This window comes from Theropithecus gelada, chromosome 3, assembly GCF_003255815.1.
Source record: "Theropithecus gelada isolate Dixy chromosome 3, Tgel_1.0, whole genome shotgun sequence".
In the NCBI taxonomy this organism is placed as follows: Eukaryota; Metazoa; Chordata; class Mammalia; order Primates; family Cercopithecidae; genus Theropithecus; species Theropithecus gelada.
The window spans coordinates 11,853,941-11,872,094 of record NC_037670.1 but is presented as its reverse complement, the minus strand read 5'-3'; the positions used below and the strand labels follow the sequence as shown (position 1 = coordinate 11,872,094).

The window sequence follows — 18,154 nt, the reverse complement described above, 5'->3', positions numbered from 1 at the left end:
TCTCCATCGTCACCCTAGCTTGGGTGCAGACCCTGGCACTGGAAAAATGAGTTGAAGATAATAAATGACATTCCTGTTCCCTTACCGTGATGACCAGCAGCATAAAGTCCAGTTCACAGCAACATGGCCTTTCTCTACTCTTTAAGATCTCATTATGCGTAGAAGGCAGGGGAAGGTGGAAGACAGAACGCTTACAAATTCCTGGGGGGGATGACCTCATCATTTATTAGGTGTTGGCCAACTGCCCAAGGAGCAGAGTTCAGATTCCTTTTGGGGGAGGCACTGAAAATCCCCTGATAACCCAAATTCTCCAAATCTTTTAGGCCTCAAGGGAGGGAAGGAGGGCGAGAGGAATGAAGCGATTCAATTAGGAGGCTGTTTACTCCTAGACGACCAATTCTGAGTTTAAGACAGACTCGGGACTTGGGAAGTGTGGACATTCCATTTATTTATTTATTTATTGAGCCAGAGTCTTGCTCTGGAGTGCAATGGCGCAATCTCGGCTCACTGCAACCTCCGCCTCCCAGGTCCAAGTGACTCTCCTGCCTCAACCTCCTGAGTAGCTGGGATTACAGGCGCCTGCCATCATGCCCAGCCAATTTTTGTACTTTTAGTAGACACAGGGTTTCACCATGTTAGCCAGGCTGGTCTTGAACTCCTGACCTCAAGTAATCTGCCCGCATTGACCTCCCAAAGTTCTGGGATTACAGGCGTGAGCAAATGTGCCCAGCTTCCAAAGCATTAGGATTACTGAAGTGAGCCATCGCCACCAGCCTCTACAATCCTTTTGCAAAATATGCTGCAGTCCAGCAAGCACTTCCATATTTGATGGTTTTTCTCCAACCTGTAGGCATTTTACAGACAGGAGTTCTCAAGTGGTCGCAGGGGCAGAGCAAGTCTCAGGGAATCTGCACCCTTAGGATGCTTTTGGGAGAATTAGGGAAGAAGCTCCCAGGCTGAGCTGGGTGACTCATGCCTGTAATCCCAGCACTTTGGGAGGCCGAGGCAGGTGGATCACCTGAGGTCAGGAGTTCGAAACCAGCCTGGCCAACATGGCGAAACCCCATCTCTACTAAAAATACAAAAATTAGCCTGGAATGGTATTGCTTGCCTGTAGTCCCAGCTACTCGGGAGGCTGAGGCAGAAGAATCACTTGAACTCGGAAGGCAGAGGTTGCAGTGAGCTGAGATCGCACTAGTGTACTGCAGCCTGGGTGACAGAGCGAGACTCCATCTAAAAAAAAAAAAAAAAAAGAAAAGAAAAGAAAAGGAAAAAAGAAAAAAGTGAGTGCTCCCAACCAGGGCAAGTAGAGTACGGGCTGGATTTCTGGTCTGGCCCCACCTGTGCCTGGAGCCAGGTCCAGGCCCTAAGGGAACTCTGCAACACAGAAAAGACCAACTTGGGGCCAGGCTGGCCTTGGGCCCAGCATGGGATCTGGGACTGTGCTTTTCTGTTTATAAAAGGTGGGATTGTCTTACATCTTCCTGAAGCCCTTTTCTGGATAGGATGTGTCTCATGAATCTGTGATTCTAGCTAGAACTGTTTTCATTTTTTGAGACAGAGCCTCACTTTGTCATCCAGGAGGGCAGTGACCTGATCTTTTCTCACTGCAACCTCTGCCTCCTGAGTTCAAGTGATTCGCCTGCCTCAGCCCAGCCTGTAGTTGAGATTACAGGCGACTGCCACCACATTAGGCTAATTTTTGTATTTTTAGCAGAGATGAGGCTTCCCCATGTTGGCCAGGCTGGTCTCGAACTCCTGACCTCAGGCGATCCGCCCGCCTCCGCCTCCCAATGTAGCTACCAACTTCTCACCCCAACTGACCCTTCCGCCCTTCCCAAAGCTTCTTACCTGGAAGAGTCAGCAAGGCAGGTGGGGGCTGGAGGTGAAAGGGGAAGGAGAAGATTCTTGGGAAGCTCTGGACGGTTTCTCACGGGCACGCAGTGCTTTGATCCAAAGAGCCCTGCACAAGGAGCGGAAGACGCGCATTTGTCTGGCTTAACTTTCTCCAGTCTCAGTTTCCACTTCTGAATGGGACCACCGAGGGCAGTGTGGCGAGGATTCACCAACATCGTCCAGGTGAAATTGGCAGGCACAGAATGGGCGCTCCGAAAGCGTTTGCGGACCCGAAGAAGATTTGGTTGCAAAGCTTCTGAAGTGTGTAGTGGGGGCCCGGGCGCGAGGTTTGGCTTTCGGGGTGCCAGGCTCCAGGGACCCCCAGCGGAGCTCGCACCCTAGCTCTGCCGCCTCCTCGGCCTCGGACCACCGAGGGTTAACAAGAAAGCCCCACGCCCCCTTTGACGGCTTAGAGCCCACCTCGCCGAATTTGAAAAGGCGGCCCCGGAGAGGCGTGGGCGCCCCCCACACACTTCCAGCTCGCACCCGGGCGCCGATCGCTCGCCCGGCTCCTCTCGCTCTGCTCCCGGCCGGGGCCGCAGGTTCGGTCCGGGCGCCGGTGCGCTCCTGCCGGTCCTCGTGCCCGGGACTCCAGGTCCCCGCGGTCTGCAGCGCACGATGAAGCTGGCCCTGCTCCTGCCCTGGGCGTGTTGCTGCCTCTGCGGGTCGGCGCTGGCCACCGGCTTCCTCTACCCTTTCTCGGCCGCAGCCCTGCAGCAGCACGGCTACCCGGAGCCCGGCGCCGGCTCCCCTGGCAGCGGCTACACGAGCCGCCGGTGAGTAGCGCGGGGTGGCGGGGCCTCGGGGGGCGCGGGCGGCGGGGGCCCTGGGCACTGGGTGGCTGGAGCGAGAGACTCGGGGGCTGGAGCGCGGGGCTATCCGGGGCTTGGGGGTGCGGGGCAGCGGGGACTGGGGGCTGCAGACATCCGACAGCTGGAACGAGAGCTGGAGGGGGTTAGGGTGCGGGCCTGGGGGCGTGGGGTGGTGGAGGCCAGGGGCTGGGGACACGGGGCAGCTGGGACGAAACGGCGGGGGCTGGGGGTTGGGGTCACGGGGGGAAAGACCGAAGGGCCTGGGGTGCAGGTCGACTGGCGGCTAGGGACGCGGGGCGGCGGGGGCTGGGTGCTGCAGAGAGGGGGCAGCTAGAACGACCGACGGAGGGGGCTGAGGGTTGGGGTGGTGGGGCCGCGGGGGCTAGGGGTTCGGGTCCGGGTCCGGGGCTGCGGTGGTCTCTGGCCGCGCCCACCCTGTCCCTTCCTTTCTTCGCTTCCCCAACCTTCGCCCCCTCGTTCCGGGCTCCCAGTGGAAGTGGCTCCGACCGCGGTGGCCCGGGCTGGGGCTCTGCTCCGGGTGTTCAGCCGCTCACGTGGCTCCACCGCTCACCTGCGCGGCTGCGGCTTTGTGTCGCGGAGCAGGTTCCCGGGTGGTCAAGGCCTCGCGTCCCGGGCACCCCCTCTCCTATCAGCGGCCCCAGGACACCGGAGGGGTCATTCCCGCCCAGTCTTTGGGGCTGAGGCCGCGGAGGATCCTCGACTGCGACTCCCCAGCCACCCCGGGACGTAGAACCGGCTGGGATCGGGTAGCTCCGTGGCGGGGTTGGAGAGGGCGCAGGGTCACCGGGCCCGGGCGCCGGGACCCGCCAGGCGTCTCCTCTCTCTCGGCCGGCAGGTGGCGCCATGGCCACCCCCGGGACGCTCGGGGATGCGACTTCGGAGCCCGTATTTGAATTTCCCCAGAAAACCATAAGCATGCAAGTAGAAGTTGCCAAACGCCTCGTTTGCATAACTCGCTTGAATTTAGCTTTTCCTCATTTAGTAATAACTACAACCCACACAGCTATGACAGCGCTCTGGAATGCACTACCTGTGTCTGTTCCCTCCATCTCTTTTTTACATTTTAATTTATTTTTTGCAGAGACAGAATCTCAACTCTGTTGCGCAGGCTTGACGCAAACTCTTGGGCTCAAGAAGATCCTACCGCCTTGGCCCCTCCCAATCTCCATTTCTTTTGATCGTTAACAACCCTAGGGTTAAAACATTAGAGTAGTATCTTTCCTTGAGCTGAAGAAATAGAGGCTCAGGATTTGCTAGGCCCAGTAGCCACTCAGGACTGACCTCTTGTGCTTTTATTTTTTTCTTAGATAGTGTCTTGCTTGTTCCCCAGGCTGGAGTGCAGTGGTGTGATCATAGCTCACTGCAGACCTGATCTCCCAGGCTCAAGTGATCCCCCAACCTCAGCCTCCTGTGTAGCTGAGATCATAGACTGGCACCACCATGACTGGCTAATTTTTAAATTTTTTGTAGAGGTGGGATCTCACTATGTTGCACATGCTGGTCTCTAACTTCTGGCTTCAAGAGATCCTCCTGCCTCGGCCTCCCAAAGTGCTGGGATTACAGGCGTGAGCCACCACGCCAGGCCTAGATCTGGTGTTTTCTAGCATACAGCTCTGCTTATCAAAGCTAGAAGACAGGTTCTCCTTCTTTTTTTCTCTTTGATATTTACCAAATCAGAGGACTCCAAGATGATTTCTGGCTAATGCCTTAATAACAAGGAGACAGGGATGTTTCATGCTGGGAAGAAATATACGCTCACGGCTGGATAGGGTGGGACCCAGAAAAGCATAGAAGTCCTCTGGAAAAGTTTGCATGCAATCCTATTTCTCTCATTTTGTTTGGAAATACTTACCCGGGGCTTCTATGAGGAGTATTCTCCAAACATCCACACTAGTGTGGCCTCTACACAGTTGCATGTGAGGATTGTCTAAAAAACAAGCTTTTCAAGTTGATACAGCATGATTTCGTTTCAGGTCTACATCTAGGTAGATAAATGCCTCAAAAAAGTTTCCAGGAAACCATTTCAGCAGTTAATGTTATGAAGAAGTCTAGGGCTGGGCCAGGGGACTGTCCCATTTTCCCTCTGTCTGTTTGTGGCTTGTCTGAATGTTTTTCTGGTTTCTGTGTTTTTTCGAGACAGTCTCGCTCAGGCTGGAGTACAATGGTGCAGTCTTGGCTCACTGCAACCTCTGCCTCCTGGGTTCAAGTGATTCTCCTGCCTCAGCCTCCCAAGTAGCTGGGATTACAGGCAACCACCACCATACCTGGCTAATTTTTGTATTGTTGGCTAATAAAAAATGCTGTGATTTTGGCCAGGTGGGTCTCAAACTCCTGGCCTCAAATGATCTGCCTGCCTCAGCCTCCCAAAGTGCTGGGATTACAAGCATGAGCCACTGTGCTTGGCCCCAAAGAGAACCTACTGGCCGGTACGGGAATTGAATGGATGGTTTGCAAAGAGCATATATTCATGTAATGCTTTTGTAGTTAAAAAGTGTGTGAAGAAAAAAAAAAAAATCTTTGCAGCCTGAAATACGCCTGCAGAAAAGCGGGAGGTGAGGTCCATGAAGATCGGGGGCTAATGGAGACCTCATTCTGGCATTTGGTGGGCTGGAACTTGGGGACCTCTGCAGAAACTTGGAAGGGATCATTTTAGCACAAACAAAAAGAGGCTCAAACAAGTGTGGGAATCTTCCAGAACTCTTTCCACCAGGATAGGAATGGGGAGAGGATATAATTAGGTTTAGGGAGGATGTGGGTGAATTTGTGGGAAGTGGATTCCGGAAAAGGATACCAGGAGGTGCTGGGGAGGCTTGGGGCAAGTTAATATTCCTGAATGTGACTGAGTCTCTTTGCCCAGAAAGCCCAGCATGGCATTGCAGGCACCTGGTTGTTGCCTGGGTGAGTTATAGGCTGGAGCTGGCCTGGCTGTCACATGTTTCTGTGTTTCATGAGCTATCTTTCACAAGTGTCCCTTGTCCTTGAGATCCAAGATCTCCAGAAGTTGAAGGCTTGGGGGACAGCAGTTGGCACAGTGGTCCTTGCAGCCTTGGCCTTCAGTAGTGTGTTTACCGGGGCTTGGTCTCAGTTGACGGGCGATGATGACAGGGGTGTTTCTTGACAAAGAATCTGCTTTAATTTCATTGTTACTGCTCCTTGTTAAAGTCTTTTTTTTTTTTTTTTTTTTTAAAGACAGGGTCTCGCTCTGTCACCCAGGCAGGAGCGCAGTGGTGCAATCATAGCTCACTGCAGCCTCAACCTCCTGGGTCCAAGCAATCCTCCCACCTCAGCCTCCTAAGTAGTTGGGACCACAGGCATGGGCCACCATGGCTGGCTAATTTTTAACTTTTTCATAGAGATGGGGTCGTGCTATGTTGCCCAGGCTGGTCTCAAACTCCTGGCCTCAAGTAGTCCTTCGGCTTTGGCCTCTCAAAGTGTTGGGATTACAGGTGTGAGCCACTGTGCCTGGCCAAAAAGCAGTTTTTAATTGTTAGTTTGTTCAAATCTGCATCTAATTAAGTCTGCTTATTGGTTATTCTGTCTCTTCTGTCCCTTTTAGTGTAGGAAAGTCCTCCCCCATTGAAAGAGTAATTTTTCCTCCATGCTGTCAAGTTGCTGAAGACCAGTTGTTTTCTAAAATGTCCACATACTAGATTTAGCTACTTGCTTCCCAGTGGTGTAATTAATTGGATCCTCTGCCCCCTGTATCTCTTCTATTTTGGAAGTTAGGTTGGAAGGTTTGATTAGATTTATGGTCTCTATCTGGGGGTGTTGGGAGAGACAGAAATGCTTCATAAGTGGTCTAGTCTACCATATTATATCAGGAGATGCTCTGGAGTGATCTGTGTGTCCCCACCACATTCATACGTTGAAGCCTTCACCTCCAATGTGCTGGTATTTTGAGGTGGGACCTTTGGAGGTAACTAGATTTAGATGAAGTTGTGAGGGCAGTGCCCCATGATTCGATTAGTGATGTTATAAGAACAGGAAGAGAAGCCGGGTGTGGCGGCTCAAGCTTGTAATTCCAGCACTTTGGGAGGCCAAGGCGGGCGGATCATGAGGTCAGGAGATCAAGACCATCCTAGCTAATATAGTGAAATACTGTCTCTACTAAAAAGACAAAAAAATTAGCCGGACGTGGTGGTGGGTGCCTGTAGTCCCAGCTACTCAGGAGGCTGAGGCAGGGGAATGGCGTGAACCTGAGAGGCGGAGCTTGCAGTGAGCCTAGATCGCACCACTGTACTCCAGCCTGGACGACAGAGGGAGACTCCATCTCAAAACAAAAAATAAATTAAAAAATAATAATAATAATAAAATTAGCCAGGTGTGGTGGTGCACACCTGTTGCCCCAGCTACTTGGGAGGCTGAGGCACTAGAATCACTTAAGCCTGGGAGGCGGAGGGTACAATGAGCTGAGACCATGCCACTGCACTCTAGCCTGGGCAACAGAGTGAGACTCTGTCTCAAAAAAAAAAAAAAAAAAAGGAAGAAGAGGAAGAGAAATCAGAGCTCGCTCTCTTTGCCATGTGAGGACACAGCACAGCAAGAAGGTAGCTGTCTGCAAACCAGACAGAGAGCCCTCACCAGGAACTGAATCTGCCAGCACCTTGATCTTGGACTTCCCAGCCTCCAAGGCTGTGAGAAATAAATGTCTGCTGCTTAAGCCACTCAGTCTATGGTATTCTGTTATGGCAGCCCTGAACTGACTAACAGAAGGACATGGCTTTATTCTGGAAAGCTGGGTGTTAAATATTCAGCAGAACACCACTGTCTACAAGTGTCTTCCACTTTTTCCCTTCTTTTTGTTGCAATTTATTTGTTGCAGAAACTCAGCCTTCTAGAATGTTCCATGTTCAGGATTTTGTTGGTTTTATGCTCATGGTACCTTGAGTATGTTCATCTGTCCTCTGTATTTCCAGATAATGGGAAATTGGATCAAAAGTTTGATTGGATCTAGTTCTTCCTCCTCCTTTGTTTTCTCCTTATTATGATCATCATTATTTTGGCAGAATTACCTCTTGGGTGGTGTAGTGTTTTTCCATTGGCAATTACACAAAGAGAGTCTGGTCGTCTCTCTTTTTCTCTTGTGATGCTTGAGGTGTTGGTGATCATTGCCTATGTCATTATTTCATTAAGGATCGCAAAGTGGATGCAGGACAGGCAGGCCCCCAAATTGGGGCTTGGCCGGGAGGGTTCTTGGTTTCACCCAGCAAAGAATTCAAAGGCGAGTGGGTGGTGTCAGACAGCAACTTTTATTGACGCAGCAGTGCACAGCAGCAGCAGAGGTCCTGCTCCTTGCAGAGCAGGGATACCCCATAAGCAGTGTGCCCAGACTAGCAGCTCAGAGGCAGTTCAGCACTATTTATATCCACTTTTAACTATATGCAAATTAAGGGGCAGTTTATGCAGGAATTTCTAGGATGAAGGTGGTAACTTCCAGGTTGTTGGGTTGTTGCCATGGAAAGGGGTGGTAACTTCCGGGTGTTGCCCTGGTAAGTGGTAATTCACCTGGCACCCTGGTGAGTGAGTCTTATGGGGATGTGCTTTGTCCTAACTTGTTTTAGGTAGTCCTCAATTTGGTCCAGTGTCAAGCCCAACCTCCAGAGTCAAGTCCCGGCTCCTACTTCAAAGTGGTACTATAATTTTGACTCTTTTTAAAATTTGTAATTTCTAGAATACTTGTACACATGATTTCCCCCTTATTTACTATTTGTAGGTAGCCAGATTTTGAGTTAGTTTTTGGTTTCTCTTTTCATTGTTTCTTTTTGTAAATGTAAGCAATTTGTGTGTGTGTGAGTGTTAGAGTGTGTATGAGTATGTGTGTGTTTGTGTCTGCATCCTCCTCCTTTTCTTACACAGAGGTAATGTGTTATTCTGTTTTGCACTTGGCCTTTTTCCATCATAACATGTTGTGGAGATGGCTCTATCAAAAAGCAAAGATAGGCGGGGCATGGTGACTCACGCCTGTCATCCCAGAACTTTGGAAGACCAAGGCAGGCGGATCACTTGAGGACAGGAGTTTGAGACCAGCCTGGCCAACATGGTGAAACCCCTTCTCTACTAAGAATACAAAATTTAGCTGGGCGTGGTGGCGCATGCCTGTAATCCCAGCTACTCAGGAGGCTGAGGCAGGATAGTTGCTTGAACCCAGGAGGTAGAGGTTGCAGTGAGCCGAGATCACGTCACTGTACTCCAGACTGGGTGACAGAGTGAGACTTTATCTCGAATAAACAAATAAATAAAGCCAAGATAATCTTCTGCATCCTATTTATTTTTATTTGCATTTTTGAGATGGAGTCTCGCTGTGTCACCCAGGCTGGAGTGCAGTGGCATGATCTTGGCTCACTGCAAGCTTCGACTTCCGGGTTCACGCCATTCTCCTGCCTCAGCCTCCCGAGCAGCTGGGACTACAGGTGCGTGCCACAATGCCCGGCTAATTTTTTGTGTTTTTTAAGTAGAGTTCTGCATCCATTTTTATGAGTCTGTAATTGTGTACAGTGTGAGTGACTATATTTATTCAACTAGTCCTCTACTGATAGACACTTGTGTTGTTAAGTGGCAAACACATGTTTAATTCTGCTAGATAGCGTCAAGTTTCCCTCCACTGGGGTTACAGTGTTTTACATTCCCATCAGCAGTTTCTTCTTTGGGTACATTTTGAATAGGCCATTTCCTTTCTTTCTTTTCTTTCTTTTCTTTCCTTTCTTTCCTTTCTTTTCTTTCTTTTCAATGGAGTTTTGCTCTTGTTGCCCAGGTTGGAGTGCAATGGCATGATCTCATCTTACTGCAACCTCTGCCTCCCGGGTTCAAGCAATTCTCCTGCCTTAGCCTCCCTAGTAGCTGGGATTACAGGCATGCGCTACCATGCCCGGCTAATTTTGTATTTTTAGTAGAGATGGGGTTTCTGCATGTTGGTCAGGCTGGTCTCGAACTCCTGACCTCAGGTGATCTGCCCACCTCGGCCTCCCAAAGTGCTGGGATTACGGCATGAGCCAATGCACCCGGCCTGAAGAGGCCATTTTAAATGATGCTGGGTCAATATGGCCTTTCAGGGGTAAGAATAGGCTTCCCTGATCTTATAACACCTGCAAGCCCTGGCCACTCCTAACATTTTTGGGGCTTGGGGCAAGACTAAAGATGAAGACCATTCACCATATGGCTAGATATTTAAAAGTTATAAATCGGTCGGGTGCGGTGGCTCACTCCTGTAATCCCAGCACTTTGGGAGGCTGAGGCGGGTGGATCATGAAGTCAGGAGATCAAGACCATCCTGGCTAACACAGTGAAACCCTGTCTCTACAAAACATACAAAAAATGAGCCAGGCATGGTGGTGGACGCCTGTAGTCCCAGCTACTGGGGAGGCTGAGGCAGGAGAATGGCGTGAACCTGAGAGGCAGAGCTTGCAGTGAGCTGAGATCACACCACTGCACTCCAGCCTGGGTGACAGAGTGCATCTCAAAAAAAAAAAAAAAAAGTTATAAATCAAGCTGACATGCAGTTTTGTTGTTGTTGTTGTTTGTTTGGTTTGTTTTTGTTTTTTGAGATGGAGTCTAGCTCTGTTGCCCAGGCTGGAGTGCAGTGGCACGGTCTCAGCTCACTGCAACCTCCGCATCCCAGGTTGATGCGATTCTGCTGCCTCAGCCTTCTGAGTAGCTGGTATTACAGGCATGCACCACCACACCCAGCTAATTTTTTTGTGTTTTTAGTAGAGATGGGATTTTGCCATGTTGGCCAGGCTGGACTCGAACTCCTGACCTCAGGTTATCTGCCCACCTCAGCCTCCCAAAGTACTGGGATTACAGGCATGAGCCTCCGTGCCCCACCCACGTTTCCTTCATCTATACCTGCTTCTTCAAGCTCCTTCTGTCTCTGAAGTCACTTTCTTGTGGTTTTGTCTAAGCCAAAGTGCTTGGTGTGTCCCCTCCTCACTCAAAATGCCTCCCTCTTACCTTGACTCCCTGCTCTTTTGGTAGAACCACAAACACCCTTCCTCCAGGAAGTCTCTCTGGATTTACCTCCCAGCTTTCTGTTCATCTCATTTGTGGGTAGCCCCTGCACCTGTTGCGTCTGTGATTGTGGTTTTGTTTTGAGAACTCACTTCCCCAGTTTCCCTTCTTGCAGATGGAATCATTTCTCCTTCCTCATTTACTCCCTACAGGAGTGACTCTGAGCAGCCTGCCTTGGGCAAGCGTGCATGAGCCAGGGCTCAGCCCTGCCCACGACCTCTTGGAAATATGAGCCACTCCAGGTCAGGCATTTAATCATCTTGCATTTACTGAGCCCACGTGCAGGTAGGGGAGAGGCTGAGGACTCAAACATGAAGGCAGGGGGCTCTGCCTGGTGGCCTGCCTGGAGGAAGAGCTCAGCAGACTCTGGGGAAGTAGATGATCACATCCACAGGGCCTTGTCCCTCTGACTACCTTGCATGCCTCTGCAGTGTTGGGCCCCTGCCTTTGCTCTCTGGTTCCCTACATTCAAGAAGGGGCGACTGTGGTCAGCTGTGGTGGCTCATGCCTTTCATCCCAGCACTTTGTGGGAGACCATGTTGAGAGGATCACTTTAGCCCAGGAGTTTGAGACCAGCTGGGACAACATAGCCAGACCCTGTCTCTGTGAAAAAAATTTTAAAAATTAGCTGGGCGTGGTGGTGGACACCTGTAGTCCTGGTGGAGGCTGAGGTGGGAGGATCAATTGAGTTCAGGAGTTTGAGACCAGCCTGGGAAACATAGTCAGACCCTGTCTTTGCAAAAAGACTAAAAAATTAGCTGAGTGTGGTGGTGCACACCTGTAGTCCCAGGTACTTGGGAGGCTGAGGTGGGAAGATGGCTTGAACCCAGGAAGTTGAAGCTGCAGTGAGCTATGATCACACCACTGCGCTCCAGCCTGGGTGACAGAGTAAGACCCTGTCTCTGGGGCAGTGAGATGATTCAGACCCAGCCTCTGCCCTTGATGAGCTCAGAGACTGGTTGAGGAAAACAGATCCATGAGTAAGAGTGGAATTTGGTGTGATACAAATGTGTACAAAGTGAGCTAGGGGAGCTAGGGTATGTGGGAGGCTGGGAGTCTGTGTGCCTCAGTTTTCTCATCTGTAAAATGGGAATGATCTCAGTACTTACTTCATTAAGTTGTTCTGGTGCTTAAATGGGTTAATATTAATAACGTTCTTAGGCAAAAGGATAGTAAATGCTCTGCTCAGGCATGTGACCATGGACTGTGTTCACATGCCTTGCAAAGGTTGCAAGCATGGGGGGATTCCACAAATATATGAATACAAATATATTGGAATCTTTTTCTGGGGAGCATTTTGTTTTTTTGAGACAGAGTCTCGCTCTGTTGCCCAGGCTGGAGTGCAGTGGCATGATCCTGGCTCACTGCAACCTCCGCCTCCCGGGTTCAAGCAATTCTCCTGCCTCAGCCTCCTGAGTAGCTGGGATTACAGGCACCCAACAACGTGCCCGGCTAAGTTTTGTATTTTTAGTAGAGTTGGGGTTTCTCCACATTTGCCAGGCTGGTCTTGAACTCCTGACCTCAAGTGATCCACCTGCCTTGGCCTCCCAAAGTGCTGGGATTGCAGGTGTGAGCCACCGCACCCGGCCTTCTGGGGAGCATTTTGTTAGGACTGTGTTCCTGACCACATACTTAGGGAAATGTTCTAGTGGATAGAGACTAAATGTTGAGGACTTCTCAGAAGAGTCAACATAGGAGGTGGGTTTTGTAGGATGAACAGGAGAGCTTGAGGCAGTGACTGGGCATTCTGGGCAGACAGACTGCTGTATAAGGGCTTGGAAGTGTCATCACCTATTGCCTGACATACATTCAGTGGGACTGAGTTCAGAGTGGCTGGACTGGTGGGATGTAGTGGCTCATGCCTGTAATCCCAGCACTTTGGGAGGCCAAGGTGGGAGGATTGCTTGAGCTCAGGAGTTCAAGACCAGCCTGGGCAACATAGCAAGACCCTGTCTCTACCAAAAATAAAAAATTAGCCAGGTGTGGTGGAACACGCGTGTAGTCTCAGCTATTCAGGAGACTGAGGTGGGAGGATTGCTTGAGCCCAGGAGTTTGAGGCTGCAGTGAGCTATGATCGTGCCACTGCACTCCAATCAGGGTGACAGAGCAAGAGCAGACCGTGGGCTTGGCCAGGCAGAGGACAGGTGCTGAGCTTTTGGAGTCTGAATGTGAAGTCTCCTTCCTGCCACCTTAAGGAGCTTGCCTTTATAGTCTGGGCTTGGTCACAGTCAGGCTTGTGCCAACTTTGCTGGTTGGGGAAGAGGCTGGCAGAGGAAGGAGAGTGGAAGGAGGGAGGCCAGTTAGGAGGTAGTTGATGGATGGAGCAGGGGAGAAAGGAGTGCTCGGAGCTAGCGGGACCTGGTGCCTTGGTGGATCATGGATAGGCAGAGAGGCTTCAGGCCTGAGCTCCCGGCTGTCTCCAGTGCCTGGGGGGACACCAAGGAGCCTGCTGCTTTGCTTCTTAGAACATTGCAAAGTTTTTGCAGCATTTTCTAGGTTTGCAACGGCAGCAAAGCAGACTTCACACATCTTGCATTTTTGTGAAATACTGTTATTTTTCCTGCATGGAGTTTTCAACCCCAAATTTCAGCATCTTCTGGACTTCCACGGATCAGGTACTCAAGGAAAGTTTGTTGAGTGAATGAATGAACATATGGATGAATGACTGAACAAATACCTTGACCTTTCTCCTTTGGGACACTGAGGCAGTGCCTCTACCTCAGTGCACGTTTGCCGTTCTGGAGCGAGGTCCCTTTCTGTGCACTTTGTTCACATGAGGCCAGCTCCTGAAGCCGCTTTTAGAGGAACCATGGAGAGACCCCAGCTTTACAGGTCCCCCTTCTCCCTTTGAAGTGTGAGCGCATAGGGAAGGGAGACTTTTCCTGAGAATCACACAGAATGGCTTTGATGTAAATATCTGGGGAGACTTTGTCCTCAAGCTCCAGGATTTTCTGAATCTTCCCTCTCTTCATCTTGCTCCCCTCTTCCCCCAGCTTGTCTGTTATTTTAAAATCCATTCCCAGAGAAACAATTCCTATGGCAATAATAGCACTCCTCCAGGCTTCTCTTGGCTCGAACTCATGTGACACTTCATTGCCACTTTGAGAGTGTGTGAGCTGGACCCGGATCAATTCAGCCTGGGGCAGGGGAAAAGAGCAAAAATAACTAACTGTTAGAGGATTTTCGGGAATGTTAGCACAAAGTGCTCCGGGAATTCTGCAGATGATCCTACGGAAATATACACACGCCATGCTGTTCTGCCCTCCAAGTCGTTGGGGTCCCCGGCCTTCCCGGCCTGGCCTTCTCTCTGCCTGCCTCCCAGAAACCAGGGTCTAGTGCTTCCCTTCGGAGTCCTGTAACAGACTACCTTGAAACAAGCTGGATTGAGTCCAGGTTAATTCTGAAATAATAGGAGAGTGGTGTGCACTCCGGCCTCCTGCGTCTCCCTGTCTGCCCCACCCCTAGCTGCCTCCAGAGTGATCTTGTAAAGCAGGGGTCCCCAACCCCCAGGTCACAGATAGGTACCGGTTCAAGACCAGTTCAAGGAACCGGGCCGCGCAGTAGGAGGTGAGTGACAGGCGAAAAAGCCTGAACCTTCATCTCTACAGCTGCTGCCCTTGCTAGCATTACCGCATTAGCTCCGCCTCCTGTCAGACCAGCAGCAGCAGTAGATTCTCGTAGGAGCTCCAGCCCTGTTGTAAACTGCACAGGCGAGGGGTCTAGGTTGTGCACTTTTATGAGAATCTAATGTCTGATGATCTGTCACTGTCTCCCATCACCCCCAGATGGGACCGTCTAGTTGCAGGAAAACAAGCTCAGAGCTCCCACTGATTCTATATGATGGTGAGTAGTAGGATTATTTCATTATATATTACAATGTAATAATAATAGAAATAAAGTGCACAGGCCAGACACAGTGGCTCACGCCTGTAATCTCAACACTTTGGGAAGCCAAGGCGGGCAGATCATCTGAGGTCAGGAGTTTGAGACCAGCCTGGCCAACATGGTGAAACCCCGCCTCCAATACAAATACAAAAAAATTAGCCAGGCATGGTGGCAGGCACCTGTAATTCCAGCTACTCGGGAGGCTGAGGCAGGAGAATTGCTTGAACCCGGGAGGTAGAGGTTGTAGTGAGCTGAGATCACACCACTGCACTCCAGCCTGGGTGACAGAGCGAGACTCCATCTCAAAAAAAAAAAAAAAAAAAAGAGGAAGGCTGTGAAGAGTAGGATCTGGAGCCAGGCTGCTTGAGTCTGAGTCCAGGTTCTGTGTGGCCCTGACTAAGTTGCCTGACCTCTCTGTGCCTCAGTCACCTCATCTATAAAATGGGTATGATTAGAGTGTTTCCTTCATAATGTCATTCTGGGGCTTATGCCAGTTAATATTAATCAAGCGCTGAGAACAATGTCTAGTATGCACTCTAGGAGGCCATGTGAAAGGATAAAGGCTTTTCTCAGATGGTGTAGTGTGCTGATGGGGCCTTGTAAAGCTTGGGAAGATGATGGATTTCACAAACATAGGCAGCATGGCTGGGCACAGTGGCTCACACCTACAATCCCACACTTTGGGAGGCCAAGGCGTGAGGATCACTTGAGACCAGGAGTTCGAGACCAGCCAGGGCAATATAGCAAAATCCCCAATCTACAAAAAAAGAAAATAAAAATTAGCCAGGTGTGGTATGGCAAGCTTGTAGTCTCAGCTACTTGGGAGGGGAGGCTGAGGCAGGAGGATTGCTTGAGCCCAGGAGTGTGAGACCAGCCTGGGCAACATAGCAAGACCCCATATCTATAAAAGAAAGAAAGAATGAATGAAAGAAAAAAAGAGAGAAAATTAGCCAGGCATGGTGATGTGTGCTTGTAGTCCCAGGTACTTGGGGAGGAGGCTGAGGTGGGAGGATCACTTGAGTCCAGAAGTGTGAGCCCAGCCTAGGCAACATAGTAAGATCCTGTATCTACAAAAAAAAAAAAAAAAAGAATAGAAATTAGCCAGGCATGGTATAGTTCCAGCTACCTGGGAGGGGAGGCTGAGGCAGGAGCATCACTTGAGCCCAGGAGGTGGAGGCTATGATAGAACCACTGCACTCCAGCGTGAATGACAGAGCCAGACCCTGTCTCAAAAAAGTCTCAAAAAAATCCTCCCCAAAACAAAACTACAAGCATATAAGGCCACAGAATCCTTTTCTAGGGTACCTTTTGCCAGGATGGTGTCTTTCAGACTGCACACCCTGTGAGATGCTGTTGTGGATGGGGGCTAAATGCTGAGGACTTCCTAGAGGAGTACCCATTCAAGGCAGGTCTCGTAGGATGAGGAAAATGGCCTGATAGGTTCCTGGTGCTCTCCAAGAGCCTGTCTTAAGCCTGCTCACTGGGGTCATTTCAGACCTCCCCGTGAAGTTGAGCCCACCCTTGCTGCCGCAGGGGAGCCAGAGAAAACAGAAGCTGCAATCCTGATGGTTTTCCCTTGACTCTTAGGACCCTGCTCAGGTTTTCAAGACCAGAGTGAGGGATGCGGGCCTATCTGCACTCCCAGCTGAACCTCAGCTGCTTCGGGCGTCAGTGCAGAGGATCACCCCCAGATGTGACTGAGGAGCAGACGGGAGGGATCTGAGGGTGCTCAGATGCCTCTGGTGAGGACTGAGGTTGAGGATTTATTTTCTTTATTTAATTTAATTAATTAATTTTTTAAGGCAGAGTCTGGCTCTGTCGCCCAGGCTAGAGTGCAGTGGCGTGATCTCAGTTCACTGCAATCTCCGCCTCCCGGATTCAAGTGATTCTCCTGCCTCAGTCTCCCGAGTAGCTGGGACTACAGGTACCTGCCACCACACCTGGCTAATTTTTTGTATGTTTAGTAGAGATGGGTTTTACCATGTTTGCCAGGCCGGTCTCAAACTCCTGACCTCAGGTGATCCGCCTGCCTCGGCCTCCCAAAGTGCTGGGATTACAGGCGTGAGCCACTGCGCCTGGCCTTCTTTTCTTTTCTTTAAAATAGAGATGGGGGTGTCACTACGTTGTGCAGGTCAGTCTCAAACTCCTGGTCTCAAGTGATCCTCCCACCTTGGCCTCCCAAAGTGCTGGGATTACAGGCATGAGCCACTGTGCCCGGCTGAGGATTTCTGATGAGCTGCATGTCCCAGACAGTGTGACAGCAGAAGGGACCCAGGGAGGCCCCAAGGTGACGGGGGGAAAGGGCTTTTTCTGCCTTGTCTCATGCAGCCGGCCTGCAGTGACTCACTTTTTATTTTGGAGCCAGGGTCTCGCTCTGTTGCTCAGGCTGGAATGCAGTGGTGTGATCACACAGCTCACTGCAGCCTTGACCTTCTGGACTCAAGTGATCCTTCCACCTTATCTTCTCGAGTAGGTGGAACTATAGGCATGCACCACCATGCCTGGATCATTTTGGTATTTTTCGTAGAGATTGGGTCTTGCAACGTTGCCCAGGCTGGTCTTGAACTCCTGGGCTCAAGCGATTCTCCTCCCTCAGCCTCCCAAAGTGCTGGAATTACAGGTATAAGCTACTGTGCCTAGCTGTAACTTACCTCTGAAGGACCCACAGTTAAGCCAGCAACTTCCCTTCATTGCTTTAGTCCCTCATCAGTGAACGAAACAATTAAAATAGGTTGGAATCAAACGAAGAAATGTGTTTGGCAGAGAGGCTGACTAATCATTGCTGTTCATTTTAATGAGAGCCCCATCTATCTTTTTTTAAATTTTAATTTCTTTTTTTTTGTTGTTTTGAGACGGAGTCTCGCTCTGTCGCCCAGGCTGGAGCGCGGTGGCGCTATCTTGGCTCACTGCAAGCTCCGCCTCCCGGGTTCACACCATTCTCCTGCCTCAGCCTCCCGAGTAGCTGGGACTACAGGCGTCCACCACCACGCCCAGCCAACATTTTGTATTTTTAGTAGAGACAGGGTTTCACCGTGGTCTTGATCTCCTGACCTCGTGATCCGCCTGCCTCGGCCTCCCAAAGTGCTGGGATTACAGGCTTGAGCCACCGCGCCTTCCTAAATTTTATTTTTTTTTTACATTTTAGAGACAGGATCTTGCTCTGTCACCCAGGGCTAGAGAGCAGTGGCACAATCACAGGTCACTGCAGCCTCCACCTTTTGGACTCAGGTGATCGTCCCGCTTCAGCCTCCTGAGTAGCTGGGACTACAGGTGTGTGCCCCACCATGCCCGGCTAATTTATTATTTAAAAAGTTTTTGGGGGACTGGGCATGGTGGCTCACGCCTGTAATTCCGTCACTTTGGGAGACTGGGACAAGTGGATCACCTGAGGTCAGGAGTTCAAGACCAGCCTGGTCAACATGGTGAAACCCCGTCTCTACTAAAAATACAAAAATTAGCTGGGTGTGGTGGTGCGTGGCTGTAATCCCAGCTACTTGGGAGGCTGAGGCAGGAGAATTGCTTGAACCTGGGGGACA

The 18,154-nt window shown here is 50.6% G+C and overlaps 1 protein-coding gene across 2 annotated transcripts in view; it reads left to right on the top strand.

Moving 5' to 3' along the window:
- Positions 1–2,307: 2,307 nt before the first annotated feature.
- Positions 2,308–18,154, top strand: part of COL26A1 (collagen type XXVI alpha 1 chain) — a 201,614-nt gene continuing 185,767 nt past the window's right edge. For both annotated transcript variants that reach the window (XM_025379662.1, XM_025379661.1), the window contains exon 1: positions 2,308–2,672. In XM_025379662.1, coding sequence (XP_025235447.1) covers positions 2,515–2,672 — 158 coding nt within the window. In that variant the 5' untranslated portion in view covers positions 2,308–2,514. The remainder of the gene's footprint in view (positions 2,673–18,154) is intronic.